Source organism: Anticarsia gemmatalis, chromosome 13, assembly GCF_050436995.1.
Source record: "Anticarsia gemmatalis isolate Benzon Research Colony breed Stoneville strain chromosome 13, ilAntGemm2 primary, whole genome shotgun sequence".
NCBI classification, from domain to species: Eukaryota; Metazoa; Arthropoda; class Insecta; order Lepidoptera; family Erebidae; genus Anticarsia; species Anticarsia gemmatalis.
This window is the reverse complement of record NC_134757.1, coordinates 2,368,076-2,393,699: the sequence shown is the minus strand read 5'-3', so window position 1 is coordinate 2,393,699 and position 25,624 is coordinate 2,368,076. Positions and strand designations below refer to the sequence as shown.

The 25,624-nt window shown below is 34.9% G+C and overlaps 1 protein-coding gene across 1 annotated transcript in view; it reads right to left on the bottom strand.

Annotated features, from left to right (window-relative positions):
• Positions 1–25,624, bottom strand: part of LOC142977742 (uncharacterized) — a 74,601-nt gene that overhangs the window by 35,388 nt on the left and 13,589 nt on the right. Inside the window, exon 2 of the mRNA XM_076121824.1 lies at positions 597–719. Within this exon, the coding sequence (XP_075977939.1) occupies positions 597–719 (123 nt within the window). The remainder of the gene's footprint in view (positions 1–596; positions 720–25,624) is intronic.

The window sequence follows — 25,624 nt, the reverse complement described above, 5'->3', positions numbered from 1 at the left end:
AGTTTGACATCAACTGACCGTGTGTGAGTTGTCCAATGATACTATTTTTTATTCTATAAGATTTTGTTCAGTACAAGTTGGAAAGATTATTTTCTCCTTTTTTTGTTTTAAGAACAACTCCCGGACTAAGTAGGTATTGATATTGTGTCCCGGAAACTTTTACAAACATACAAACAACGGACACAAAGTACAACCAGACCCGAAACAATTATTTGTGGATCGCACAAATAATTGTTTCGCGTGGGAATCGAGTTTGTTTATTTGTTTGTCGTATGATTAGTGGCCAACCTAGTGTCAAAGTTGTTCAAGCCGCCCGAGATGCCTTTGATGATCATGGCTTAACGACTGTTATCTTAGTAGACAACAGCCGGAACCGACTTATTACGTGCCCTCCGAAGCACGGAGACGCCCAGCTCAAATCCCACTATGCGGTCACCCATCTATAGAATGACCGAGCCTAGGGTTGCTTAACCCACAGATGGTTTACCGACCGGTGAGCGCAACTGGCTATGATCGCCTCGACTGGAATTGAGTGGAAAAGTTGGTGTATTAGTCACTTATTATGTGTGGAATAAGCCAAGTGTGTGTATACTCACTTGGTAGCGGGGTTGATGTGAAAGCAGCCCACCTTGACCGACACCACGTTGTCGTGCTTCTCAGAGGGAGTCGTGCAGTGTGACGAGCAGTTCTCCACCCTCAGGGTGTGTGACGTCATATTACTGCAACAAATTTAATCTATTTAACTTAGTGTTTACTAAATACTTGACTTTTCTCTGCGTGTAATTTTTCCGAATAAATCTGTTTTTTAAATTTTAATTTGATTTTAGCAGGCAGTTGGCATTATTCATTTGTTGTTTTAATTGTATGATAATAAATATACGATCTTTGTCAGTCGTTAACAGTAGTCAGAAGCTTGAAATTCTGACAACCAGTCTTACCGAAGGGTATCGTGTTATAACCCAGGTAACCGGGTTGTGGAAGTCAGATAGGCTGTCGCTCTATGTAAAATACTGCTGCATCCGGTGGGACTGGAAGCCGACTCCATAGTTGGAAGAATGGCTAGGCCGCTGATGATAATATATAATAAATATACGAGAAATTTTAATAATGAAACAGCCTGGACCTCACGTCGTTCAATCTCATCTGGAAGGCTCAGGGTCGAAAACCACCAAGCGGCGATAAGTGGGGTGAACAAAACGTACCCGTGAGACAAGTAAAGCATTTTTTACACGTCTAGCCGATTAAATTTCAAGAAAGTGACATTACCTAATTGCTATGATCCTCGCCTTTGTCTCCACAATACTAAACTTACATTCCACTCAATCAGTACTTCGAAACTACTTACTTGTAACAACTTTAGTACAACAGTAGTTACTTCAAAGGGTTAAACTAAAACTTGTAGAATGAGCTCTATCTTAATACTTAGAACTAGGATAATTCTATTTCAATTCGAGATTCACGCATTATACCAAAGGCAGAGGAGTATGGAAGTAAATAAGACATGTTTATGCTTCAAATAATAAGGCACTTATAGAAACAATATTTGTTTTTATTTTTGCAAACAAAGTAGTGTTTCGTTACAAACATACAAATATTTTTTTCTTTTTTATCTAAAAAGACAACTCCCGCACTAATAATTGCTCTTGTGTGGCGAGGACTATTATGAACATACAAACAACAAGACCTGAAACAATTATTTGTGGATCGCACAAATAATTGTCCCATGTGGGGATTGAAACCACGACCTCTCGACGCAATGGTAGCGGCGGCGTGGCGACCTAAACCAATGCGCCACGGAGGCAGTCAAACTTTAAATATTTGTGTTATAAGTATGCTGGTACGCGGATAGGTAATTTAGTTTCGTTATTAATTTGACTTTGTTTTTTTTATTTTTGTTAAATTGGCACTTAGCCAGCAGCTTAAAATGTACGCGCATATTTTTTGTAGGTTTGAAGTTTATCTATTCAAACTGTCGTGTTTATATCAGCTTAAACGCTATTGAATATATAACGTACCGCTAATGTTTGTAAAAAATTACCTTATAATGCCCAGTTTCTGAGGTAGGCCCTCAGAAAGTGGGCATAATAAGGGTTTTTTTTTCATTCGTTTGTAACTGTCGGTACAGGGTTTGTATCGGATCGAAGGAAAAAAAATTCGCGGGAATGGAAACACCGGAATAAAACTGTTATATCCGGACGAAGTCAGGCAAGTCCGCTAGTGAATAATACAAATAAAACATCGTTATAAAATACGCCAGTTGTAAACTCCGACAGTTGTGAACTAAACGTTCTGCGACCACGTTCCTACGTGTTTTTATTCCTTCCTGTACGCTTACAAACTTCGCCACTGGGGCGCTGAAGTTTTGAAACATTACTTCAATATTACTGAGGTTTTACTGTCATGGTGGTAAAGTAACATACTCTCTTACTAATAAAGATCGTGTCAACTCTGATTATACCTACTGTGTTTTGTCTTTTCACTCATTCATAAATAAAATTAGCCCATTAATGTCCCACTGTTGGGCAAGGGTCTTATCCCGTAATGACGGAGGGGTTAGGCCTTAAGTCCACCACGCTTGCCGATTGCGGGTTGGGGATTTGAATACCTTTAAGAACTTTTTTAGAGAACTCTCAGTCATGTATCACAGTGTCTTACTTCAACTGTGAAACCACTCATGCATATAAGTTTCAAGTTCGATTGAATGTGACAAAATACTGTATAACAAATCAAAGGTTACATAACGTTTATTAGTAAGACAGTTTGATTTTAAATAACGACTGTCAAAATGATTGTTGATAGTGGCTAAAAGTTCAGGAGAAATAATATTTACATTAATTTATTTAGTTATTGCATTAGACTAAAATCACTCCCGTTGTGTGTCAGTCACAACCACTGACTCATATAGGACTTGCTTTGATAATATAAATGTATTTCATACACCTCCGCTTACTTTGCTTTCATCTTCTAGTAGGCATGATATTTTGTAATACACCACCTTACTGCCGAAACCTTAAATATCCTTTGTCTGAATCATGAGAGACAAAAACGATAACCGTGACGTCATACCAGCTTTAACTAGGGAATCGTTACCTTGAACCAAAAATAAAACGTATCTATCTACATACCCTTTAGTACACTCACGAGGAAAATATGTACGTAAACAATATCACATTTTTAATCTCATATTTATCAATGATGAGTATTTAACATGCTGGATTTTAAAAGAAGTCCTTTGAATAGTTGTCAATCATCATCAGCCGAGCCCTTCTTTCAACTATTTTGAAGTCTTCCAGCCTCATCGGATGCAGCTGAATAGCAGTATTTTACATGGCTGCCTATCGGACCTCCAAAACTAACCAATTAGGTATACGCTGTCGCATTTTCAAGGTACTTTTTGTATGAAAATATTTATTATGTCATATGTATTTTGTCAAAAGACAATACGCAGCGATTGATAAAAGTACTTTAAACACGATATACAGTTGTAATTTCACTATTATTATTGTTAAGAATGCCTTGGAAAACGTGTCAGTGTAAATATATTATAGCTGTTGTACACGTTTGATCGAATGAGAAGGCTCTACGTTAGAGCAATTTGTATGCTGCACATGCTAATTTTATTAATGTGTGTCTCTTGGGAAATAGCCCGATGAATACACTCTACCAACGATATTGGAATAACTAACGTGGTTATATTTTGAATAAACATTTTACGCTCTACCACGTTAACGCTGTAAAAATAGGAAAACGAGTGAGAGAGAGAATCCCGGAGACAGGCTGCAATGGACACTTGGGTGGTCTTTGCCCAGCAGTGGGACGTTAACGACATAAAATAATTTAACGCTCAAAAACGTCCCAGAAAAGTAGAGTATTGATGTGATTTTACTAATGTATTAGTGTTATAGATGAGTATACAGTTTCACTTACCAATCAGTGTTAACTTGTGTTGAAGGATAAATAGACAATTTTTTTTAGTATAACAATATATTTTCATATGTACGTTTAGCCTAAAGTAGTAGTAATTGATGTTAATTGACGTCATAATATCAAATTTTATAGAAGTTTCAAAAGCTTAATTTCACATCCGTAAACGCCGACCAAAACTCTGATTCTTACTCTAAAAATAAACCTTTAATAAAATCGAATTACTGCATATAATCGAATCATTACGCTTAAAAGTAAGTAGAGTAAATCAGCACAAAAAATAAATTCCTTTCCAAACATGCACCTAGTTTCCGGACAGTGAATTTTAAAAATCAGTTTCTTTAAAAAGAATCTTCAAACGGATTCCGTCTCAGGGAAACTTATGTTTGTACTTGTTCTTAAGAGTCCGCCGAGCTGCGAGCGACGAGCCCTTGTTCACGAAGAAATGCTCCAATATTGTAACTTTAAAAGACGTCATTTTATCTAACTTTTTTAGGAAATAAGCGTGTAGTGTTACAATTAATGAGTCTTTTTTACTCTTTTTATTTATTTGGGAAAGCTAACAATTACACACTAATCATAAAATTGTAAAAAACTACAAACAGTTTGTGTGAGTGCATAACTCACTACGTTATCAACAATTTAATTTGACGCCACCTTAATCATCTGCAATAGATGTATCCAGGCCAATGATGATGATGATGATCAACAATTTGTAATATATTCTGTTATGTTTTATATATAAAATAGTAATAACGTTAGACTGTCTTTAGACCATTTTTGATTTCTAGTAAAATGAGATTTCAATTTATTTTAATGACTTGCGAGTGCTAGTAAGCCACTTAAGGTTTTTTGTCAAGTTGTTATGTAAAGAGAACAAGTTTCACTTTATAAATAGTTTGATGTGATTAGCGTCAGTTTAATCAACGTAAGACTTCCTACTTTGGTAAGGTCACTGCTTAAAAAAACTTAAAACAAAAATATACCCTAGACGAACTTATCGCATCAATATAAGTATTATAAATTTTTATGTCAATCTGACTCCTTCAAAGCTAAATCACTAAATCGTTTTTATTCAAATTCAACTTTATGACAGATGACGACACGAAATCCAACACTGGTATTTTCAATTTTTTTTAACTTGTATGCAAAATCCTCGAACTTGGCCATCGCGGTGGAATCCAGCCCTAGCCCCTCCCTTATTTTGAAGACATTTGCCCAGCAGTGGGACAGTCACGGTATGAAAAAAAACATATATTATTATTACAAATGCTACCCTTACGGGGGTAAAAATAGCGTGAAAGTTTATACGCGGGTCAACTAGTAGAGAATAAAGCTTCGTTTGAATGGAAATACTGGGAGTGCCGTGTCACTGTCGAGTGCTCCCTTCACGCAGATATACGTTAGACCGGCTCCAAATGTTGGTCCCAACGTTTGTACCAACGTTGGACTGCAAACTCGGTGATTCGTACACACGTTGGCTAATAAACTACTTCTGTCCCGTCAGATCGCGAGCGTTGGCGCAGATTCCTTTGATGAAACCGACACGAGCCGGCCAACTACGAACGCTCGCCCCAAAGTTGGGACCAGTGCCATTTTCTAGATTCGCTCATTGGATGAATAGCGTTGGGGCCTATATTGGGGCCAACGTGTGGAGCCGGCGTTATAGTTCAAAAGAAAGCCGCCCTCGTAAACCGAGCCTGAGACTTCGCCGACCTAGATTTACTAGGCAAATAAATTACTGGCCCAACAACAAACATTAGTTAACGTTTGTTTTTACTACAATCGGATTACTTTTGAAACAAGATAGGAAAGTAAAATTCTTTTTACGTCTTGGACTCAATTTTATCATTACGTTGTGTTATTGTTCTTTCTGCTTTTTTCTTTCAGTTTGCCATTATAAAATAATTTTCCATTATCCTGAAGAACATAATTTATAGGTTGTACGGAGTTTCAACCACTTTTATCTTTTGTCTTATACAAGTGTAGTTTGACAAAAATATGAGACTTCTTTTATTATTCATACCAGTTAAATGCAATTTCAAGTAATTTTAAACGTATATAAGAGCAATGGTATATATACATAATCTCATCAAGCGTTACCATTCGATATATACCGGAACCTCATCCATTCCAATGCAGCCTTCGACTTAAATATAGGCTCAAAAAAGACTGGCCACTACCTACATTCTAAATGATTTAAAATAGAAAACAAGTTAATTATAAATATTTTTATGACATTACTCAATGTTTTCGCAGCATAATAACCAGTACCAAACAACCTCCGATATCGAATACCAAGAAGGTCGATTAACTTTTTAATCCACTTAAATAAATAAAAATTCAATAACCGAAATGTATGTACGCGTATAATTTTTGCTCGACTAAACTAAATAGGATATTTATTTTTAACATGTTTCGAACTGTCGGGACAATGTTTGTATGGGATCGGTGAACATTCCCACCAAAATGGAATTAAAACGGGATAAAATTGTACTATTCTCGGACAAAGCCGTTTCAGTTTGCTAGTCTTATGTATAAAATTCTCGTGTCACAATGTTCGTTCTCATACTCCTCCGAAACGGCTAGACCGATTCTCATGAAATTTTGTGAGCATATTGTGTAGGTCTGAGAATAGGCCAACACATATTTTTCATACAGCTTAGTGATAAGAGTTGTACACCACTAACATTTTTTAAAATTTATATGGCAAAACAACGTTTGTCAGCTAGTATTTATATAAATAATCTGTACTAACCAAACAATAAGTCGTAAAGCTGTCATAATTTGGTTATTCAAATGTTTCCTAAAGAGAAAGTTCCCAAAAAATTGTACCCAATCTAATTCGTTACGAATTCCTAAAGAAATTTGCAAGAATAAAAAAGGCTACCAATTTTTAATTTCTCTTTTACAATTCCTTGCCTTAGTGAAAATAAAATCTTCCCTCGGTTTTAGGTTTCAGGAAAAGAGTAAGATAAAATTCTTCATTCTCTGGCAAGAAGTAACTTTATCAAGTTAAATATAGTCTAAAGGTTCCGCATTATAACCACGTGCTTGCTTAGCTCATTTAATTACGAACCACATCTCCTATGTAATAAATGTATGAAAATTTCAGGATTTATCTCGACTTTCGTGCTTATAATAATAATTCTGATGTTGAACAATCTTTGAAAAAATGTATAAAACATTATTTTAAAGGATAAAATAGATTAACATATTTTTTTCTATAATATTTTACTTATCCTTATCAAATTTAAATCATTATGTTTCACTGTTTTATGTTATAAATGCCCGTAGCACTGGCCATTTGCAGTTATCAGCTAACGTAACATATTTGAAAAGATGACATCTATTTTCTATCTTATTATAGGTTACAGTGTACCTTAGTCTAGTAAATAGTTTCTTTATTTCTATACACCGATACGTGTTTATTTTTAGTTCTGTTTTTTTATATATGTACCAACCAGCTAGAGTTTGGTCAAAAAAATAAGAAACCTGTATTGTATATTTTAACATTTAATAGTAAGCAATTTTTTTTTTATTTGTCTTAAATCAATAATGAAAGAGATAACAAGTCGAGTATAAGTATGAATTTACGAAACATCACATTTCCAAGCCTCGAATTACACAAATATCTGTTTATCAACATTCAATATTATGTACTTACTTTCATCTTATATCACGAGACAATACATAGTCATATCCTCAACTCATAACGACATCCCATTCAAGGATATCGCCGTAATTTACTCTCGATTACACCATATACAGCGTGTTCACAATATTGGTGACACCGACCACGTGTAAGGTCACGACAGGTCAACGGACAAGAGACATTAGGATGCCAGTCAGTTTGTTGTTGGGAAAACTTTCAACGATCAGCAATCGTGGGACAGATAATTATATTAACCCAGGTAAACAAAACAACTAAGTTAATATTATGAAATTTCGCCCTTCTGGTCGATATTCACATTGGCTAGTAGCGCAATTCAGTAGCCCGATTTTCTACTACTATCGAGTTTCGACAACCGGCTAGTAATCGAGAAATTTTGTATGAAAATCTGATCAACGCCGCTAGCGGTTGTCGTAGAAACTATTTTTGCAGTACATTCTAACCATATACTTAATTATAACCATACTCGATGGTTCCGATTGTAGAGAATCGCGCTACTGTAAAGTCTGTACTGTCGAGTATCGAGAGTTTGACATTTAAAATGTTCTGCTTAAATAGTTCTTACGGAGCCCGGTAGAGGCGCCAAACAGCTTTCGTGTAAAATTTCTTGATAGCTAGCCGGTTGTCGGTAGTCGATAGTAGTAGAGAATTGAGCTACAGTTTGAAGCGCTCAGCTAGTTGCTCACCGGTCGATAAACGACCGACGAGTTAAGCAACCTTAACGCAGACATTCCATAGATCGGTGACCGCATAGTGATATTTGTATAGGATATCTCCATGTTTCGAAGAGCACGTAAAAATTCGGTACCAGTTGTTACAATTAAAATAACAGTGACTAAGCCATGACGCAGGCCGCTTCAAATACTTCAAACACTAAGTTGACCACTAACCAGACAATTAATGAAAGAAGCCAGTGTAATTTTAACTGGTACATTGCGCAAATCATTCATAGTGACTATGTGCACAATACTCCCTCCGTTCCCTCTCTCATTACCGGTAGGATGGTATTCCGACATGACTGTAAGGGTACAGGAAAAAATATAAACACCTGCCAAGTGCGAGTAGAACTTGCACACAACGGATTCCGAACCATAATCTATAATAAAATATCCCGTTTGTTGTATTTATACTTTATAATTTACTTTAATTGTGACTAATAAACACGTTTAATGTATGGGAACACCCTATAGATCTTTTTAAATTTTAGTGTTTATTGTTATAGCGGCAACGGAAATACATAATTTGTGAAAATTTCGGCTTTCTAGCTATCACGGTTTATGAGATACAGCCTGAAGACGGACAGATAGTGGAGGCTTAGTATACGGTCTCGTTTTTACCTTTTAGCTCCTACCTCTAAAAAAATGTGGCTCTGTTCGATTTTTGCTCAGAAACGTTATTAAGTGAAATTTAAAACTCCCACAGACTTTCTGGACAGGTTTTTGGCACAAATTAGTCTTTGTATCCAGTACAGTACTTACACAAGACTCCAAAATCTATGGAGAAAGGAGCATACTCATTATTCTTAGATTTACAGCAATTAATCTTTAAAACCGTCCAATAAGCGTCCAGTCTCCCTTTTTAGTCATTTTTAATCCTCTCCGAATGACTAACTGACTTAAAACACTGAGACTTTTAGCTTCTCATTAAATTCTCAAATATAAAGACCAGATAGCAAGATAAACGTAGAATTAATAAAGTTTTAAGCTGGACAAGAATTTGAAAACTAGAATCCAGAAAAGTTCAAAGATAATTATTATAACTTCGGACTTGGAGTTTAAGATACCCGATAATATCGCTTTGTACTTCTTAATTTTTTTTTCTCTTTCTTATTTAAAAAGGCAGCTCCCGCACTAAGGACTAAGTATTGCTATTATTGTATGGCACAGATTTTTTACAAACATACGAACAACGGAGACAAAGTACAACCAGGGGTGCTATTTGTATCATAGTTGATAACTATTTTATGGGCCACTAAGATGCACATGGTTTTCCCTCTTAGAATATAGTGATTAAGACGTTAAGTCAAAGTAGCAGCAGCAATGTTCGGTTTAGTCACTATCAATTTGGCGTACACTTGTTGTTAACTGAGATACGTGATGAGCCCGCAGACCCAAAACGAACTAACTAGCTAACTATTTGTAGATCGCACAAATAATTTATTCGCGTGGAAATCGAACCCACGACCAGATGCCATGGTAAGGGTGTGGTGTTCACCTAAACCACTTCGCCATGGAGTTTTTGATCAGAGCTCTTTCACAAAAGAGTTTTATTTTAAAATAGAAACCACGTTATTTCATTGTGTATTGAAGCACTCAGACTAATGTTTTCCATCCAATTAAATGCAGATACGAAACTGGAGCGAAATTGTTCGTGTGGGCGAAACCTAAAGGTTCGGAATTTCATATAAAAAGGTTTACATCGATGAAGGTCTTTGTACCGCCGAAGGTCTTGCATTCCATCATAGATTGAACACGTATTGGACGCGCCATATAACTTTGTTCGTCTGAATTTGCCACAAACCTGCTACTCCGGCAAAGAACAATAAGTACAGGATATGCGGCATTTACATTATTTTTTTTATCAATATCTTTCCACCCAATGGTAGCATGGAAGGCTTGTACAATAAGGTCACCAATTATATCCTCTTGTAATGTGTTATCTCTGTTATATGTGTACCTACTATAGTATAATATAATAAAATTTTAATGGACTATATAAATTTTGTATGAAAATCTGATCAGCGCCGCTATCGGGCGTCGTAGGAACTATTATTGGGAGGACATTTTAAATGTCAAAATTTTGATACTCGACAGTACCAACTATAGAAAATCACGCTACAGGAAGACTAAAAGCCACCCGGCCTTTTATTGCGGGCGTGTTATTTAAATAGACAACTAAATTATAACGTGGCCTAATAAATAACTATGAATAGAGAGACTGGGTTATGTATGACGTCACAAGTATGCATATTAGGTGTATTATTAGATGCGTAATACGTACATTATTCACATGTCGGTAATAGAGGCATTACGTGACACGCTCTTAATAGCCCACTTTCCTTTATTCTTTCTCATTAGATCATAATATATCGCTTTTATAAATTGTATGACGTCGTATGTGAGGGTAATTTTAAAATTATTACTTGTATAGGTATTAATTTGTTCTATAATATCTTAAGGGCAAGTGTTTGACAGGATAACTAGTAAATAAGGCCACAGAAGCAGATAACACACGAACACACCATTAAAATGTCTACAAAATTACTATCTAATATATAAAATTTTCGCGTCACAGTTTTCGTTGCCATAGTCCTCCGAAACGGCTTGACCGATTCTCATGAAATTTTGTGAGCATATTGAGCAGGTCTGAGAATCGGCCAACATTTATTTCTTATACCCCATTTTTTATATTTAGCAAAACATCGTTTGCTGGGTCAGCTAGTCTTTCTATAAACGTCGTGTAACCTCTGATTAGAAGATTAATAGCACATTGTCTGACTGTGAATCGAACCCAAGACCTCAGAAGGCAGTCGCACACACTAGTACCAAGGTGGTAATCAATTCATTTTAATCCAGTAAACACTCTAATTTTAATCTATATTTATTTTGTAAAATATCTACAATATTTGAAGTGGCAAAGTAATTCAAATTCAAATTCAAATTCAAAATATCCTTTATTTCGTAAACTTTTTACAAAGTATTTGAAATAGTCACGTATTTGTATTTCTTTTGTCCGTTTCGGAAAAGCTGGTTGCTCGTGAGAAGAAACGGCAAGAAACTCACGGCTTGCTCTTTTAAAATGTCAATTTGCTTGATACAAGATGATTTGATGATTTACTGTGTACACTCAAAAAAAAAGCTGTAAATAAATCTAATTTAAAATTTAAGCTAATAAAAATAGTAATAATCTTCAAAAGGAAACTTATTGGTAGGACACAGTAAAACATTGTACATTAAAACATTAGTACATTATTTGAAACAGACTTGGTAGAAGCCGCACAGTCCCAAGCTTTATTATCGTCCAAATAATCTTTAACAGTATAATAGCCTTTTAAACATAAGTTGCGTTTAATAACTAATTTAAATTTATTGAAGCTTAAATTTTTGAATTTGTAATGTAAACCATTTAAGTTATCAGTGAAAGCTTTTACCATGTCGCTAGTCGTCAGCCGCAATGGATTACACCAGATTATGAAACTCCGAGCGCAAACTGTACAGCAATTTACTTAGCAATATTAATTGAAAAACTGGTATTTATGTTGAAAATGTAGATTTTGACGTGATTTATGTATTGTTTAACCTGTTTTATATTAGGGAAGAGACCCTTGCCCAGCCATGGGTCAGTAATGGTTTAACAGTTAAAATATTAAGTACACATTCTCACACCTAATCTGAAATTAATAAAATAAAAATAGTTATATACTCGAGACTAACCTTAGGTTCATCTTCACCGATATTTACAATCAAATTTAAATTAAGTACAAAAATATTTTCTGCCCAAGAGGAACTTTAGCCGTTATGACATTTTAATTATTAACACAACTTACATCTAAAAATGCTACTGCCTGCCTAAATACATGCTCAATTCGCAGACAAATGTCAGCTAATTTGTCTCTGTCTACAAAGTTCAGCATACCCCCGGATAAAAAGGGTTATTCCACGTCACTACGCTGTGACGTCAGCACGACCTCTCTAAATTTATTTCTCGTAGTACGAGCAAGATGTTCTCAAAATACGCTTTGAGTTGTGACGTCATCAGAGCTATACCTGTGATCCAAATGTCATGTACGTAGTCTGAATTCTAGCTTAGAACGTCGGCTTTGAGAGCCAAGTTTAAAATGATGGAAATATTTGTGGAACTTTTTAATACACGAACTGATGGAGTTTAGGTGTAAAGTTTTGAGTTTTAAAATTGCTAGAAAAGACTTCTATGATGTAATAGTTTAAGGAACTAGGTTGTGTTATTGCTTGCGAAGTTCGATTTCCGTTCGGTACTATATAGATAAGGATAGCTGTTTTCTGCGTTTACAAAAGTCATAAAATAAAATCGAATAATTTTCAGTTTGAACATCCTCTTATTTAGACGTCAGTAGGGGTTTATAAAATATTTCTAATAAAGAAAAAAAAAGATACCGGTGTCGTATGGCGTGATTTAATAAAAAATGCGTAGTAATAAGTTAATGTCGAAAAAATTTTGCACACTAAATAAGAATTAATTGACATTTTAAATATTGAACAAAGGACAATAAAATTAAATTCGCTTCGAAATTAATTTCAATTGGGTCTTATTGTGTGACTTGTTTTCATGGAAATTGTACTTTCCATATAATTGATAAATACTTATATATGCTCCATAAAATCATTATGAAAATTCTTTCAGGTAGAGGTATTTCAACGAAATTACAAGCATTTATAAATATGCATACAAACACGATATGTAGCACAATATTCTACAGCCAGTAATACCGAATATCGCGAGTTTGACAATTAATTGTACTGAAGTTTTAGTTCCAACGTCACTAACTAAGGCCGATCAGGTTTTGATACAATATTTATCTCAAGCCCGTTTTTGATAGTCGTTAGTAGTAGAAAATCGTGCTACTGTAAAAAAGGAAATTCATAATTATATAGATGCCTGCTCCAAAACAAGTTATAATTCTATTTAATCATACTTTGAATCTACAAGAATGCTTTGACCCCTCCCTTATTTCAAAAAAAGACCCTTGCCCAGCTGTGGGACATTATACGTTACATTTATAATCCGTGTTATTGCATGATAAAGCAAATTTTATTAAATGAGTATAAAACATTATCCAATGAATATTGTTATCGGTTGCTGTAACACCGCAGCGGGAGCCGAGCTGAATACTTAAACAGTTTGTGGTCAGATTGCCGATTGTATCGTATTTGTTTTCCACAAGCGGATATTTGCGGTTCATTGTTCTTTTACAACTCTAATACGACGCTCTACTTCTTATTGGTATGATAAATAATAAACGTTTGTGAGCATAAAATAAAATATGTTTTTTACTCTTTCACGCAAATAAACGTTTCTTTGAAAAAAATATGTTTTTTCTCTTTCACGCAGCTGATGAAAATTTAGACTACGATTCAAGCGTGGCGACGCTTTTAGTTACCATAGATGCATTTTTTATGCCGTTGTCAACCAGGTACAAGAGTTATCCATCTCTAAATAGATACCGAGGGTAGACTCAAAAACATATGGAGGTAAATGCACACAAGCTAAAGTATACGCTGTAAGCTATAGTATATAATAATATAAAGTAACAGGAAATGTTTGACAACAACTGGCAAAATTATTTCTGATAATCTATCTGCTATCAGATAAAATGGCCTAAACCTACTCTTCATAAACAATTACCATACTAAAACAATTATTATCCTTCGCTGCATATTATCCTATAGTTAAATCCACAATCAAAAATCAAGAATAAATTAAAGAATCAGTAACGGCGTCAAATCTTAAAACAAGACGAATGTTATAATATTCTCTTTCCAAGATTTTCAGAATATGCGCTGCAAAATTTATTCAACCATAACAATTTAATATGTGGATCATTCTTGCCTGAAATAACATTAAAACACCGTGGCGCTCGATATAAAATTATTCTCGTTCTAAGAAGAGACTCGCAGCTGAGGGACAAAATGGTGGAATATTATTTTAACACTGCTTAGGTATTGACAAAATATCATCATCATCAGCCTACCCTTTCTTGCAACTATGTTGGAGCCGGCTTCCAGTCTCACCGAATGCAGCTGCATACCAGTGTTTAAGGAGGAGCGATTGCCTATCGGACTGGGACAATCTAGTTAGATAGATAACACGATACCCATCGGTAAGCCCAGTTGTCAGACTTTCAAGATTCTAACATCGTTATTAATAAAACAATTGTTTACTTTAAAAAAAGTCTAAATACATCCATACTAATATTATAAATGCGAAAGTAACTCTGTCTGTCTGTCTGCTACTCAATCACGCCTAAACTACTGAACCAATTTGCATGAAATTTGGTATGGAGATACTTTGATACCCGAGAAAGGACAAAGGCTATATCATCAAGCTACGACCGAAAGGAGCAGAGTACCAGTAAAAATGTTACAAAAACGGGGAAAAATTCACCCATTCTCTCTTATTGGAAGCGCAAGCGAAGTTTCGCGGGTCAGCTAGTATTCTAGTAATATATACAGATAATCATGACATTTTTCAGTATTTAGCAGAGATCGAAGAACTATAAGAATATCCATCGGCACAAAATTCTCAGAACACTTATACGTCTTTAACTAGTTTATACTGCGGTTGCTAGAAAATATACTTTACATTTCCTGGAAACCTTGAAAACTTATTTTAAATAGATTACGCTGATAATCATTATAGCCTTGAAAGAAGAACACACATACAAACTTATTATGCCATCAAAAACATACTGTAAAAACCTCAAGTCTCGCCGTAAAAAGTTGTGAGATCGATATAATACCAAGTCGATTAATCTATTTAGTCTCTACTTAAAGGACCTTCTGTCTTAAATTATTACGTATGTTATTATCATGCCAATTTAAAAAAAAAAATACCTTTAAAACAAATAGACCGACCTGGCCATCGCATGATTTAATTATTAGTATGTATCACACTACACAGCACGACGAGAAGTTAATGCTCCTGAAATGTTAATGGCGAATTTGTGTTTTCTTGCGATGACCAAGTCGATCTAATTGTTTTAAAGGTATTTTTTTTTAATTGGCATGATAATAACATACGTAATAACTTAAGACAGAAGGTCCTTTAAGTAGAGACTAAATAGATTAATCGACTTGGTATTATATCGATCTCACAACTTTTTACGGCGAGACTTGAGGTTTTTACAGTATGTTTTTGATGGCATCTCACTTCTTTTTGTAGAGCGAACATAAGTCCAATTTGTATGGAAAGACGTTTTTTTTTCATAATTCAACATATTTTCCTATGGGAATGTTGTTCAGTTTCATGGGCTAAACACCCTTATCCACCCTATACCCCCTCCCCCGTTATGTCTCATATAGTAGGTACCTATTTACACCTATTTATTTTATTTTCTACTGTAATAATAATTCATTAACTGCAAATGTAACCTTGTAATCTTATACATTTATATGGGATTACAAAGTTATTGTTGCAGTTAGTGTATTTAGAAAACTGGACCGAAATTAGAAAATATTAAATTTTTCCCATGATTAAGACACTAAACCCTATTTGTATTCTAAATTTTAAGCTTCTAAGTCTGCTAGAAGTACCTTAGACTTTTGATGATCGGTGAGTCAGTGAGTCAGTGAATCAGTGAGTGACAAAATTCAAAATTTTAACAAGTTGTCATTCCTAAACTACTGGTTCAAATTGACTGAAATTTTAAATATACCGTGTTTATACAATGACTAAATAGTTGCTGAAAATCCAGGCTTCTTGTTTTATCCACAACGAAATTATAGGGGTGTCAAAAATAGCCCGAATTGCTTCGAGAAAAGGATGTTACGGCCGTGCCGCTTTTTTTTTGCTCGACTTGCGGGGGCACTTCCGTGCCCCCAGATTCTATGGATTGATGATAAAAATATTCTCTAACTCGTGTCTAACAAAATTGCATTTTACAATAGCATTTATTACATTTGCTCAAACTTTGATAAGAATAATAGTTTAGAAGGAACTACTCCATAAAGATTTATATGTGAGAGGTGAACAAACAACATGATATATCATTCTAAAGGTGATCCATTTTAACACGAAACGTGAAAATAAGTGGACGTAGCAAACAAAGTTAGTGTCGCGCCATTAAATCACTTCTACGTTCTCTAGAGTACAATTGTATTTTACGCTTTTAAGCCTAAAATATTGAACTGTTTTGGATAAACTTTGGTGGAGTGATAAACTATCATCTGATTTACTATCAAAAGGTATCAAGTGAGCAGAGCCGAGCGCAATGGATAATAATATATGTAAGTTTAGCTCAAACCTGTCCCCTCTCTTTGCTAAAAATAAGCAAGTTTCTCTGAATGCAATCTTTAGTTTTGCCAAATTTTAATAAAATCCGCACAGCCATTTTAAAATCAAAGCAGGTTAAACAAACTCACTTATAGTGTAATACACTTTCTAGTATCAGTATAGATATGGATAATGTATTTAGAAATCTTTCACTATACATATTCGTAGAAGCTCTCGTAGCAAGCTCTACGAGCGTCTACGCGAGCCTTTATATCGCTCAATTGGTTGTGATAAGTAAACATGTACTAATTTATGTAAATATTGTTTGTTGTCATTCGAGTCCACGTCACGCTCGTTCAATATTATGTAGCAGATGTGTTATTATATTATATGTAACTACCACGACCGCTGCCACTAATAGAGCTATTACGGAATTTATCATTTGCTTTACATAATCATATATAATATAGCAGGACCGCAGGACCGCACTTTGATAAAGAGTATTAGTACCATTACCCATGAGTTAGGGTCTTAAATTGCTTGTCTCATAAAATATGTAAGGCCGTTTCTGAGTCTTTGTTTCGTTTTAGAAGTTACAAACATACAAACTCTGACATTTATAATATTATCATTATGGGTCGGTATCGGTAGCTCGATTCTCTATCACTATCGACTACCGACAACCGGCTACCTATCGAGATATTTCGTAGGCGTCGTAAAAACTATTTTGGCAGTACATTTTAAATGTCAAGCTCTTGATACTCGATGGTACCGACTGTACAGAATCATGCTACTGTTTCTGATAATAACAGTCGTTACAGCCATGTTAAAGGTCTTACAGACGGTTTGACCACTTTGACACTAGGTTGACCACTAACCACACGATTACAAAAGACAACACTAGCTCAATTCTCTACCACTATCGACTACCGGCAACGAGCTACCTATCGAAATTTTGACATTTAGAATGTACAGCCAAAATATTTCATACGACACCCGTCAGAGGCGCTGATCAGATTTTCATACAAAATTTCTCAATGACAGGTCGGTTGTCGACAGTAGTAGAGAATCGAGCTACACATGGTATATTTTAACATATTTTGACAAAAGGCACACATTTTATTCTTTCACTTCATAACCGACTTATATAAATATGCAATTAATATACCCTAAGAAAAAAATGCCCTAAGCGTAACTCGAATATAAAAAAATATAAATTGCATTTCAAAAGTAAGCTTTCTAGTAATATTCAAAGATATATTAAAATAACTTTTCTTCAAAGGTAAATTAAACTTACATTCACAATTTTAATGGAACTGAAGCAAACCTTTGACAAGAAAATACAGTTCGCTAGAAATCCATATTTTTATATTCCGACCCGTAATGTTATTGGAAAAGTAAGTCAGCTTGGTACGTATCTAAGTATTTAGTTTGCCGAGACTCTACTTGGGGGTATGCCGTTTACGTGATATGAGCTAACAAACTATAAAATTTCACCTAAATCGTAATAGGTATAATAATTATGGTAACTTTATTATCTAATTTACTTGTAAAATGATAACAAACATATAAAATGACGACCGCATTGTTTTTTATTAGGTACCTATCTTTTAATTGATTTTTATTCGCGAGAACTTTTCTATGAAATGTTAATGATAAAATCGATGTCAATACTATACATTTATCCATCGTTGTAAAATCGTAAAAGAGTTATTTTCGCATTTGCAAGTATAATACCATCGATTTGTCAATTTCCCAGAGGCTTGAATAACCTAAGGCTTTTTCTCTGAAGTCATTACTGAGGTAGAATATTTTTAAATGTCAGAGGTTTGGCTTGAGCCCGACACCTCGGAGTTTGCACCGTCTATTTTAGCATTCTAATGAAGGTAGTAAGTAAGTAAGCTAGCTGTTAATAAAACCACTCGTTTAAGCTAAAGTATTAATTTATTACAGGCGTCCATGTTTTTTTCTCTGTGATATTGATGTATAGTCATTATTCTATTGGTTTTCCGAATTTATTTTAGAAGATAAAGAGTAATAAATAGCCTTGTGTTCAACAATGTGCCTAATATATGGTTTTGTTATTTTAATTATTCATAATCTTAATCACTCAATATTTATAAATCATAAGCTTAATCGAAGCTCCACAAAGTCGTTTATTCAGTTGGTCTGTGGGAACTAATATGATAAATAGGTATCTATTTCCCATTTGACCAATTGGGACATCACGTTTAGTGTACGTTTAGGGTCGTCCTATGTTACATTGACCCAACATTTATTGCAAACGAAAAGTTTCATGCTTCTGCCTACCCTTGGGTAAAGCAGGCGTGATGCGAATAATGTCTTACTACGAGTTTTTTTGTATTAGATGATCACGTTTTAAAAATAAATCTTAATTTAAACTAAATATGAGTGGGAGTCTCAACTAAGTAAGCTACGTGATTTATTTTCACGATATGCCTTGTTAAAATTCAGAAAAGGTTCTTTTAACAGGCCGTAGTTCATTTGTAAGTGTTATTTACTAACAAATTATAATATTTGACTATAAACTGAATACTTGAAACAATGATATAGTAGTTATAATGCTGCATCGTTAAAAATACAGTATCTCTTCTAGTCTCGTAAGGTACTACTTAAAACGAACGATAATAATTAACGATAATGATGAACGATATAAGTCATTTATTGCTTCAATGCAAAAAAAGGCAAGCTACCTTTCAAGATTAGTGCGACATCTTTTAAACGCACCAATTCTATTTATACACTAGCGGACCCGACAGACATTGTCCTGTCTACACGCCTTTAATTTGAAAATATTAAACTTTTCTTAATAATCTAAAACATTCTCAGATCCCCTTGAACACACACAAAAAAATTCATCAAAATCGGTCCAGTCGTTTAAGAGAAGTTCAGTGACATACACACTTACAGAAGAATTATATATATAAAGATATTAAATCATTTGATTGCTCCAATATTCGTGTATTAAATTGGCACTATACTCAAATTTAGCAAATCTAGGTTAAATGTTAAAAGTATTCGGTGACCGTAGCAGGTATTTTAGTCCAACAAACCATGGGTCACGGTGTCATACAGTACACTTTATAAAGTATTTCTTGTATAGCAGTGATTACAAACATACAAACAACGACTCCAAACCATCCATCAGCCAATCTACCTCGTCATATGGAAATCATATTAATCATACAAAGCTAAAGTTTAAAGGCTTGTGTTTTGTTTGCGAACTCGCTCTAGTCGTTTAATATTCAATGAAGGATTTACCAGCGGGACGTAGTTTGTAGTTCCACCGGTATTTGCTGAAGTCTGACAACTTAATAGAGAGTATTGTATGCTAGGTTCGTAGCTGGTGGAGGTATACAGCATTTAGAATTTAGTGCATCAGTCACCCGCAGGCTTGAGCTGTTGATGATGGCTTATGTGATACAGAGCTCCTTTATTTTTGATCTACACTGAATAATCCTACCAATATTGTAAATGAGAAAATTTGTAAGGATGTACATATGTCTGTTACTCTTTCACGAAAAAACTGCTAGACAAATTTTAATAAGATTTTGCACACAGATAATTTTTAATAAAGATTATTTTTAATATAGTTTTTACCACGGGAAACCTTTTCACGCCAGTGAAATCGTGGGCGATACCTGGTTAATTATAATCTAGATAAATCGTACATACCAAGGCTCTCTACTGAGTCGTCGTACTATAACATACAAACGTCAGTGTGTAACCTGCTTCAACGCTCACAAATCGCTAGCACATTTAGACAAAGCTTTCATTTAATTCACTGCACATTGCCTTATTAATAAACGTGGCGTAAGCGTGAGCAGATAATCCGTTTTGTCTTCCTCACTGACGGTAGTTTTGAACTTGTTGGAAAGAGACAAAACATGGATTAACTAGTCTGACTTACTCAGGTTTATTAATTTATTAATAAGGTGGTAAGTGTCATCTCATATTCTGTGTACTTATATTCCTCTAGTTAAAGATCTGCAAAGTAAAATCCTATCAATATTTTGTCTTTAGGACGTAAGGGTTTATCAGTGCTATTCCTGGAGGCTGATATTTTTGACGAGAATGGCAGACATATACGAGTAATGAAAGCATAAACCATTACGATCTAATGGTCGCTGTAATGCCTATGGCGTTTTCTCTCAGTCTACCTTGAGGTAATGCAGCATATCGACTTCATATAAAACTCAGCATTCAAAACCTAATCACTAGTGACTTTCCTAAGCTATTGTGTGTTCAAGGATATTAATAGAAAATGCCAAGTCAGCAACCTGCATAATATTAGTTTAGGGTGTCATCAAATTTGGACAGAAAACTCTAATAACAGTTGGAAAGTGATATGTTAAATTTACTTTACTTAAAATATAAACGCCATGACATTTCGGACTTATATTAAACTGGGCTTAAAAGCGGGCATTTTCACAATGCAATTACAGCAGGGGACGGACGAGTGACAATATCATTATCCGTTGACGATATTTTCGCTCACGGGCTTACACGCTAACTATTTAAAGTAATCTGGGCTTATATTGTAAGCCCTGTAATAACGGAACACGACTTAATTATCCTATTTATAAATGCGAATGTTTGTGAGGATGAATGTCCAATCCATTACCACTTATAAAAAAGCACAGTAATCCTAATGATATGTACAATAACTTTTTTAATACATTTTGCACTGAATTTGACTCGGTGTTTACTTCCAGAACGGTTACGGTCCAAGATAGCGCTACCTTTAGTGAATGGGCTACTATAGGCATATATAAGAGTAGGAGAAAACTTTTCGAGCTGTATGAGGAAAGGAATCACAATAGAAGTGAACATTTTCAAGAATATGTAAAAAATTACGCAAAATTATTTAGACAGGTCTGTAAATTAGCTAAGTCTCGTTACTTGAGTTCAAAGATTAAAAATAGTAATGACAAAATTAAAATGACTTGGAGAGTAATAAATAGTGAGACTGGAAATGTAAAGGGCCATGATCGTGAGTTTAGCTTGAATGTTGGTGGCAACACCATCTCAACGGATTCCGATGTGGCCACAGCTTTTGAGAAGTTTTTCACTGACATTCCAGTCTCGACTACCGAATCTTTGAACTCGTCACCTACTGTTGCTGAATCAATTCTGAAAGAAAATGTTAATATCTGTAATGCAATTTTTAGGTTTGACTATGTCTCGCATGTAGACATTATAAAAGCTTTTAATACTATAAATGTGAAAAATACTGTAGACCTTTGGGGTAATTCAGTAGTTATTACAAAAACTATTATTGACTTAGTTGCACCCCAATTAGCTGTAATATTTAACGAATGTGTAAGTGGTGGTGTGTTTCCTGATCGAATGAAAGATAGTAAAGTAATACCACTCTTCAAATCAGGCAGTACATCTGACCCCACTAACTTTAGACCTATTTCTGTACTGCCAACATTCAGTAAAATTTTTGAAAAATTAATATTAGATCAGTTACTTAGTTTTTTTAGTAAAAATAAATTATTACATAGCAAACAATTTGGTTTTACAAGGGGTCGCTCCACTATCGATGCTGGTGTTGAGCTTGTAAACCATATTTTTGATGCCTGGGAGGACTCACACGATGCTCTTGGCATCTTCTGTGATTTATCCAAGGCGTTTGACTGCGTCCCGCATGAAACATTAATCAGGAAGCTACATCACTACGGTGTACAAAATGCGGCTCTGAATCTTCTTATCTCCTATTTGAATAATAGGATTCAGAAAGTCGACGTAAACGGTGTACGATCTGCTGGGTCGGTGGTTAAAATGGGTGTGCCACAAGGTTCAATACTTGGCCCTTTTTTATTTTTAATCTACATTAATGATCTACCTCATCTTGTTAAAAATAGTCACGAGATAGTATTATTCGCTGATGATACATCACTTTTATTTAAACTTAAACGACATCAAACTAATCTTGACGATGTGAATAATGCTATCTCTAAAGTGGTACATTGGTTTGATGTTAACAATCTGCTATTAAACGAGCAAAAAACTAAATGCATAAAATTTGTAACACCTAATGTCAAACCAGTGAAAACTTTGATAAAGATTAAGGAAGATGAGCTGGACCTTGTGGACACAGCCAAATTTCTAGGCATTACAATAGATTCGAAGTTACAGTGGGGTCCACATATATCACAATTGTCGAATAGACTTAGTTCTGCAGCCTTTGCGGTCAGAAAAATTCGCCAACTCACTGACATTGAAACAGCTAGGTTAGTATACTTCAGTTACTTCCATAGTGTCATGTCTTATGGAATTTTGCTCTGGGGTAATGCTGCCGACATCCAAACCATCTTTGTGCTGCAGAAGAGGGCTATTCGTGCAATTTATAACTTAGGCAGTAGACATTCACTAAGGGAAAAATTTAAGGAGATAAATATATTGACGGTGGCAGGTCAATATATATATGAAAACCTAATTTATGTACACAAAAATATAACACATTTCAAGAAAAAGAGCGATATACATAGCATTAATACACGAAACAAAAATAAACTTGTTATTCCAGCCACTAGGCTCCAAAAAATAAACAAATCCTTCAGAGGTCAATGTGTGCGATTCTACAATAAAATCCCTAGTGAAATCAAAAATTTAAGCTTTAATAAATTTAAATTAGTTATTAAACGCAACTTATGTTTAAAAGGCTATTATACTGTTAAAGATTATTTGGACGATAATAAAGCTTGGGACTGTGCTGCTTCTACCAAGTCTGTTTCAAATAATGTACTAATGTTTTAATGTACAATGTTTTACTGTGTCCTACCAATAAGTTTCCTTTTGAAGATTATTACTATTTTTATGAGCTTAAATTTTAAATTAGATTTATTTACAGCTTTTTTTTTTGAGTGTACACAGTAAATCATCAAATCATCTTGTATCAAGCAAATTGACATTTTAAAAGAGCAAGCCGTGAGTTTCTTGCCGTTTCTTCTCACGAGCAACCAGCTTTTCCGAAACGGACAAAAGAAATACAAATACGTGACTATTTCAAATACTTTGTAAAAAGTTTACGAAATAAAGGATATTTTGAATTTGAATTTGAATTTGAATCAGCCAGTCAGTTGCCACAATACTCTCTCTCTCTCTCTCTCTCTCTCTCTCTCTCCCATGCTATGAATTCCATATGGTAGTGGAGTCAGCCTTCCTGGTCTTTCTCTTCCACTTCGCTCTGTCTTGGACATCGTTTTCGGAAACCTCACAGTTTCAACAATACACACATGCGTAATATTGAAATTATGTAATTAAAGTATGCCGTTGCCACAACCTAGTCGATGTAACTGAGTTACTGCTGCGCAATTCTCTGATACTATCGACACAAACCAGCTGATTGAAGAATGTTGTATGAAAATCTCACTAACGCCTCTAACGGATAGGCGCTGTCGGACTATTTCTGCAGTACATTTATGTGTTAAACTCTCGATACTCGATAAATAATAACACCGACTGTACAGTAGCTCGATTTTCTACTACTATCGACTACCGACAAACGACCTGTCATCGAGAAATTTTGTATGCAAATCTGATCAGCGCCTCTGACGGGCGTCGTAGAAAATATTTTGGTAGTACATTCTAAATGTCAAAATTTCGATAGCTAGCCGGTTGTCGGTAGTCGATAATGGTAGAGAATCGAGGTACAGAACTCGTGCTACTGATCCACTTTGGTTGACACCTGCTTATTGGCGAGGCGAACGGCGACACGGTAACGATTCTTTCCGAGTTGATTAGTGTGCTACGTCGCGTCGGTATGAGTATGAGCACAATACCTTAACGTAGTTATTTCTTTCCAATGCCCACATAAAAGTAAAATCTATTATGATTTTACATATTAAATCACGCCTGTTATACCCGAAAGTATAAGACGTTTTTGGACGTAATTTGCATACAGAAATGCATACAAATGACTCCCAAATTGAAAACAACAATACAGTAATCACATTAACTGTTCTTGTAGACTATTGTATTTCTAAAATAGTCTGGCGATATTATTAACCTGTGTTTGTATGTAATATATCAAGATTGGAGATAAGACAAGGTGTCATTAGTTCTATTATAGTTTTGATTGGATCAATAACAATTAGCTACTGCCTGTATGTCCTGACCACATGACTAATGATGTTTTGAATATAAATATCTCATTAACTGATCGATGTGGCTGATTTCCATACTAAAACATACTTCCATACTTTAATATTATAAATTCAAAGGTAAGTCTGTCGTCTGTCTGTCTGCCTGTCTGCCTGTCTGCCTGTCCGTTTGCTACGCTTCTCGCTTAAACCACTGAACCAAGTTAGAAAAAACACTTTGTACAAAGATTGGTTAAGACCCGAGAAACGACTTAGGATAACTTTTTTACCGGAAATCCCACGGAATGAGAAAAAGGCTATATATCTATGGGCTAGTTTTTAATAATATTTTTTTAAAAATAAAGGAGCCTGTAGGGCTATAGCTCTTATAAAGGCAGATGACCACCAGCTGCTTTGCTCATGTGACACGTCTGCTGAAATTATATTGCGTTCAATGGAGCGCAAAACTATCCCTCGTCAAACCTTGGACGCCGAAGATTTGGCAGGTGTTGCCACATTTAAGGATTGTCGTCACTTTTTAACTTTTAAGTGAAGATAATAATATTATTTCATTTTATAAATTTTAAATTTAAACAGGACGATATGTTATTCATGTTTATACCTTACTAGCTGGCCCGCGCAACTTCGCTTGCGTCACATAAGAGAATCATAATTTTTCCCATTTTTGTAACAGTTTTCACTGCTACTCTGCTCCTATTGGTCGTAGTGTGATGATAGATAGCCTATAGCCTTCCTCGATAAATGGGCTATCTAACACTGAAAGAATTTTTCAAATCGGACCAGTAGTTACTGAGATTAGCGCGTTCAAACAAACAAACAAACAAACAAACTCTTCAGCTTTATAATATTAGTATAGATAGGTGTATCTATAAATATTGATTTCTACTCAAATGTGGCACTGAAAGTTGTAGAAATCGATCGGATATTG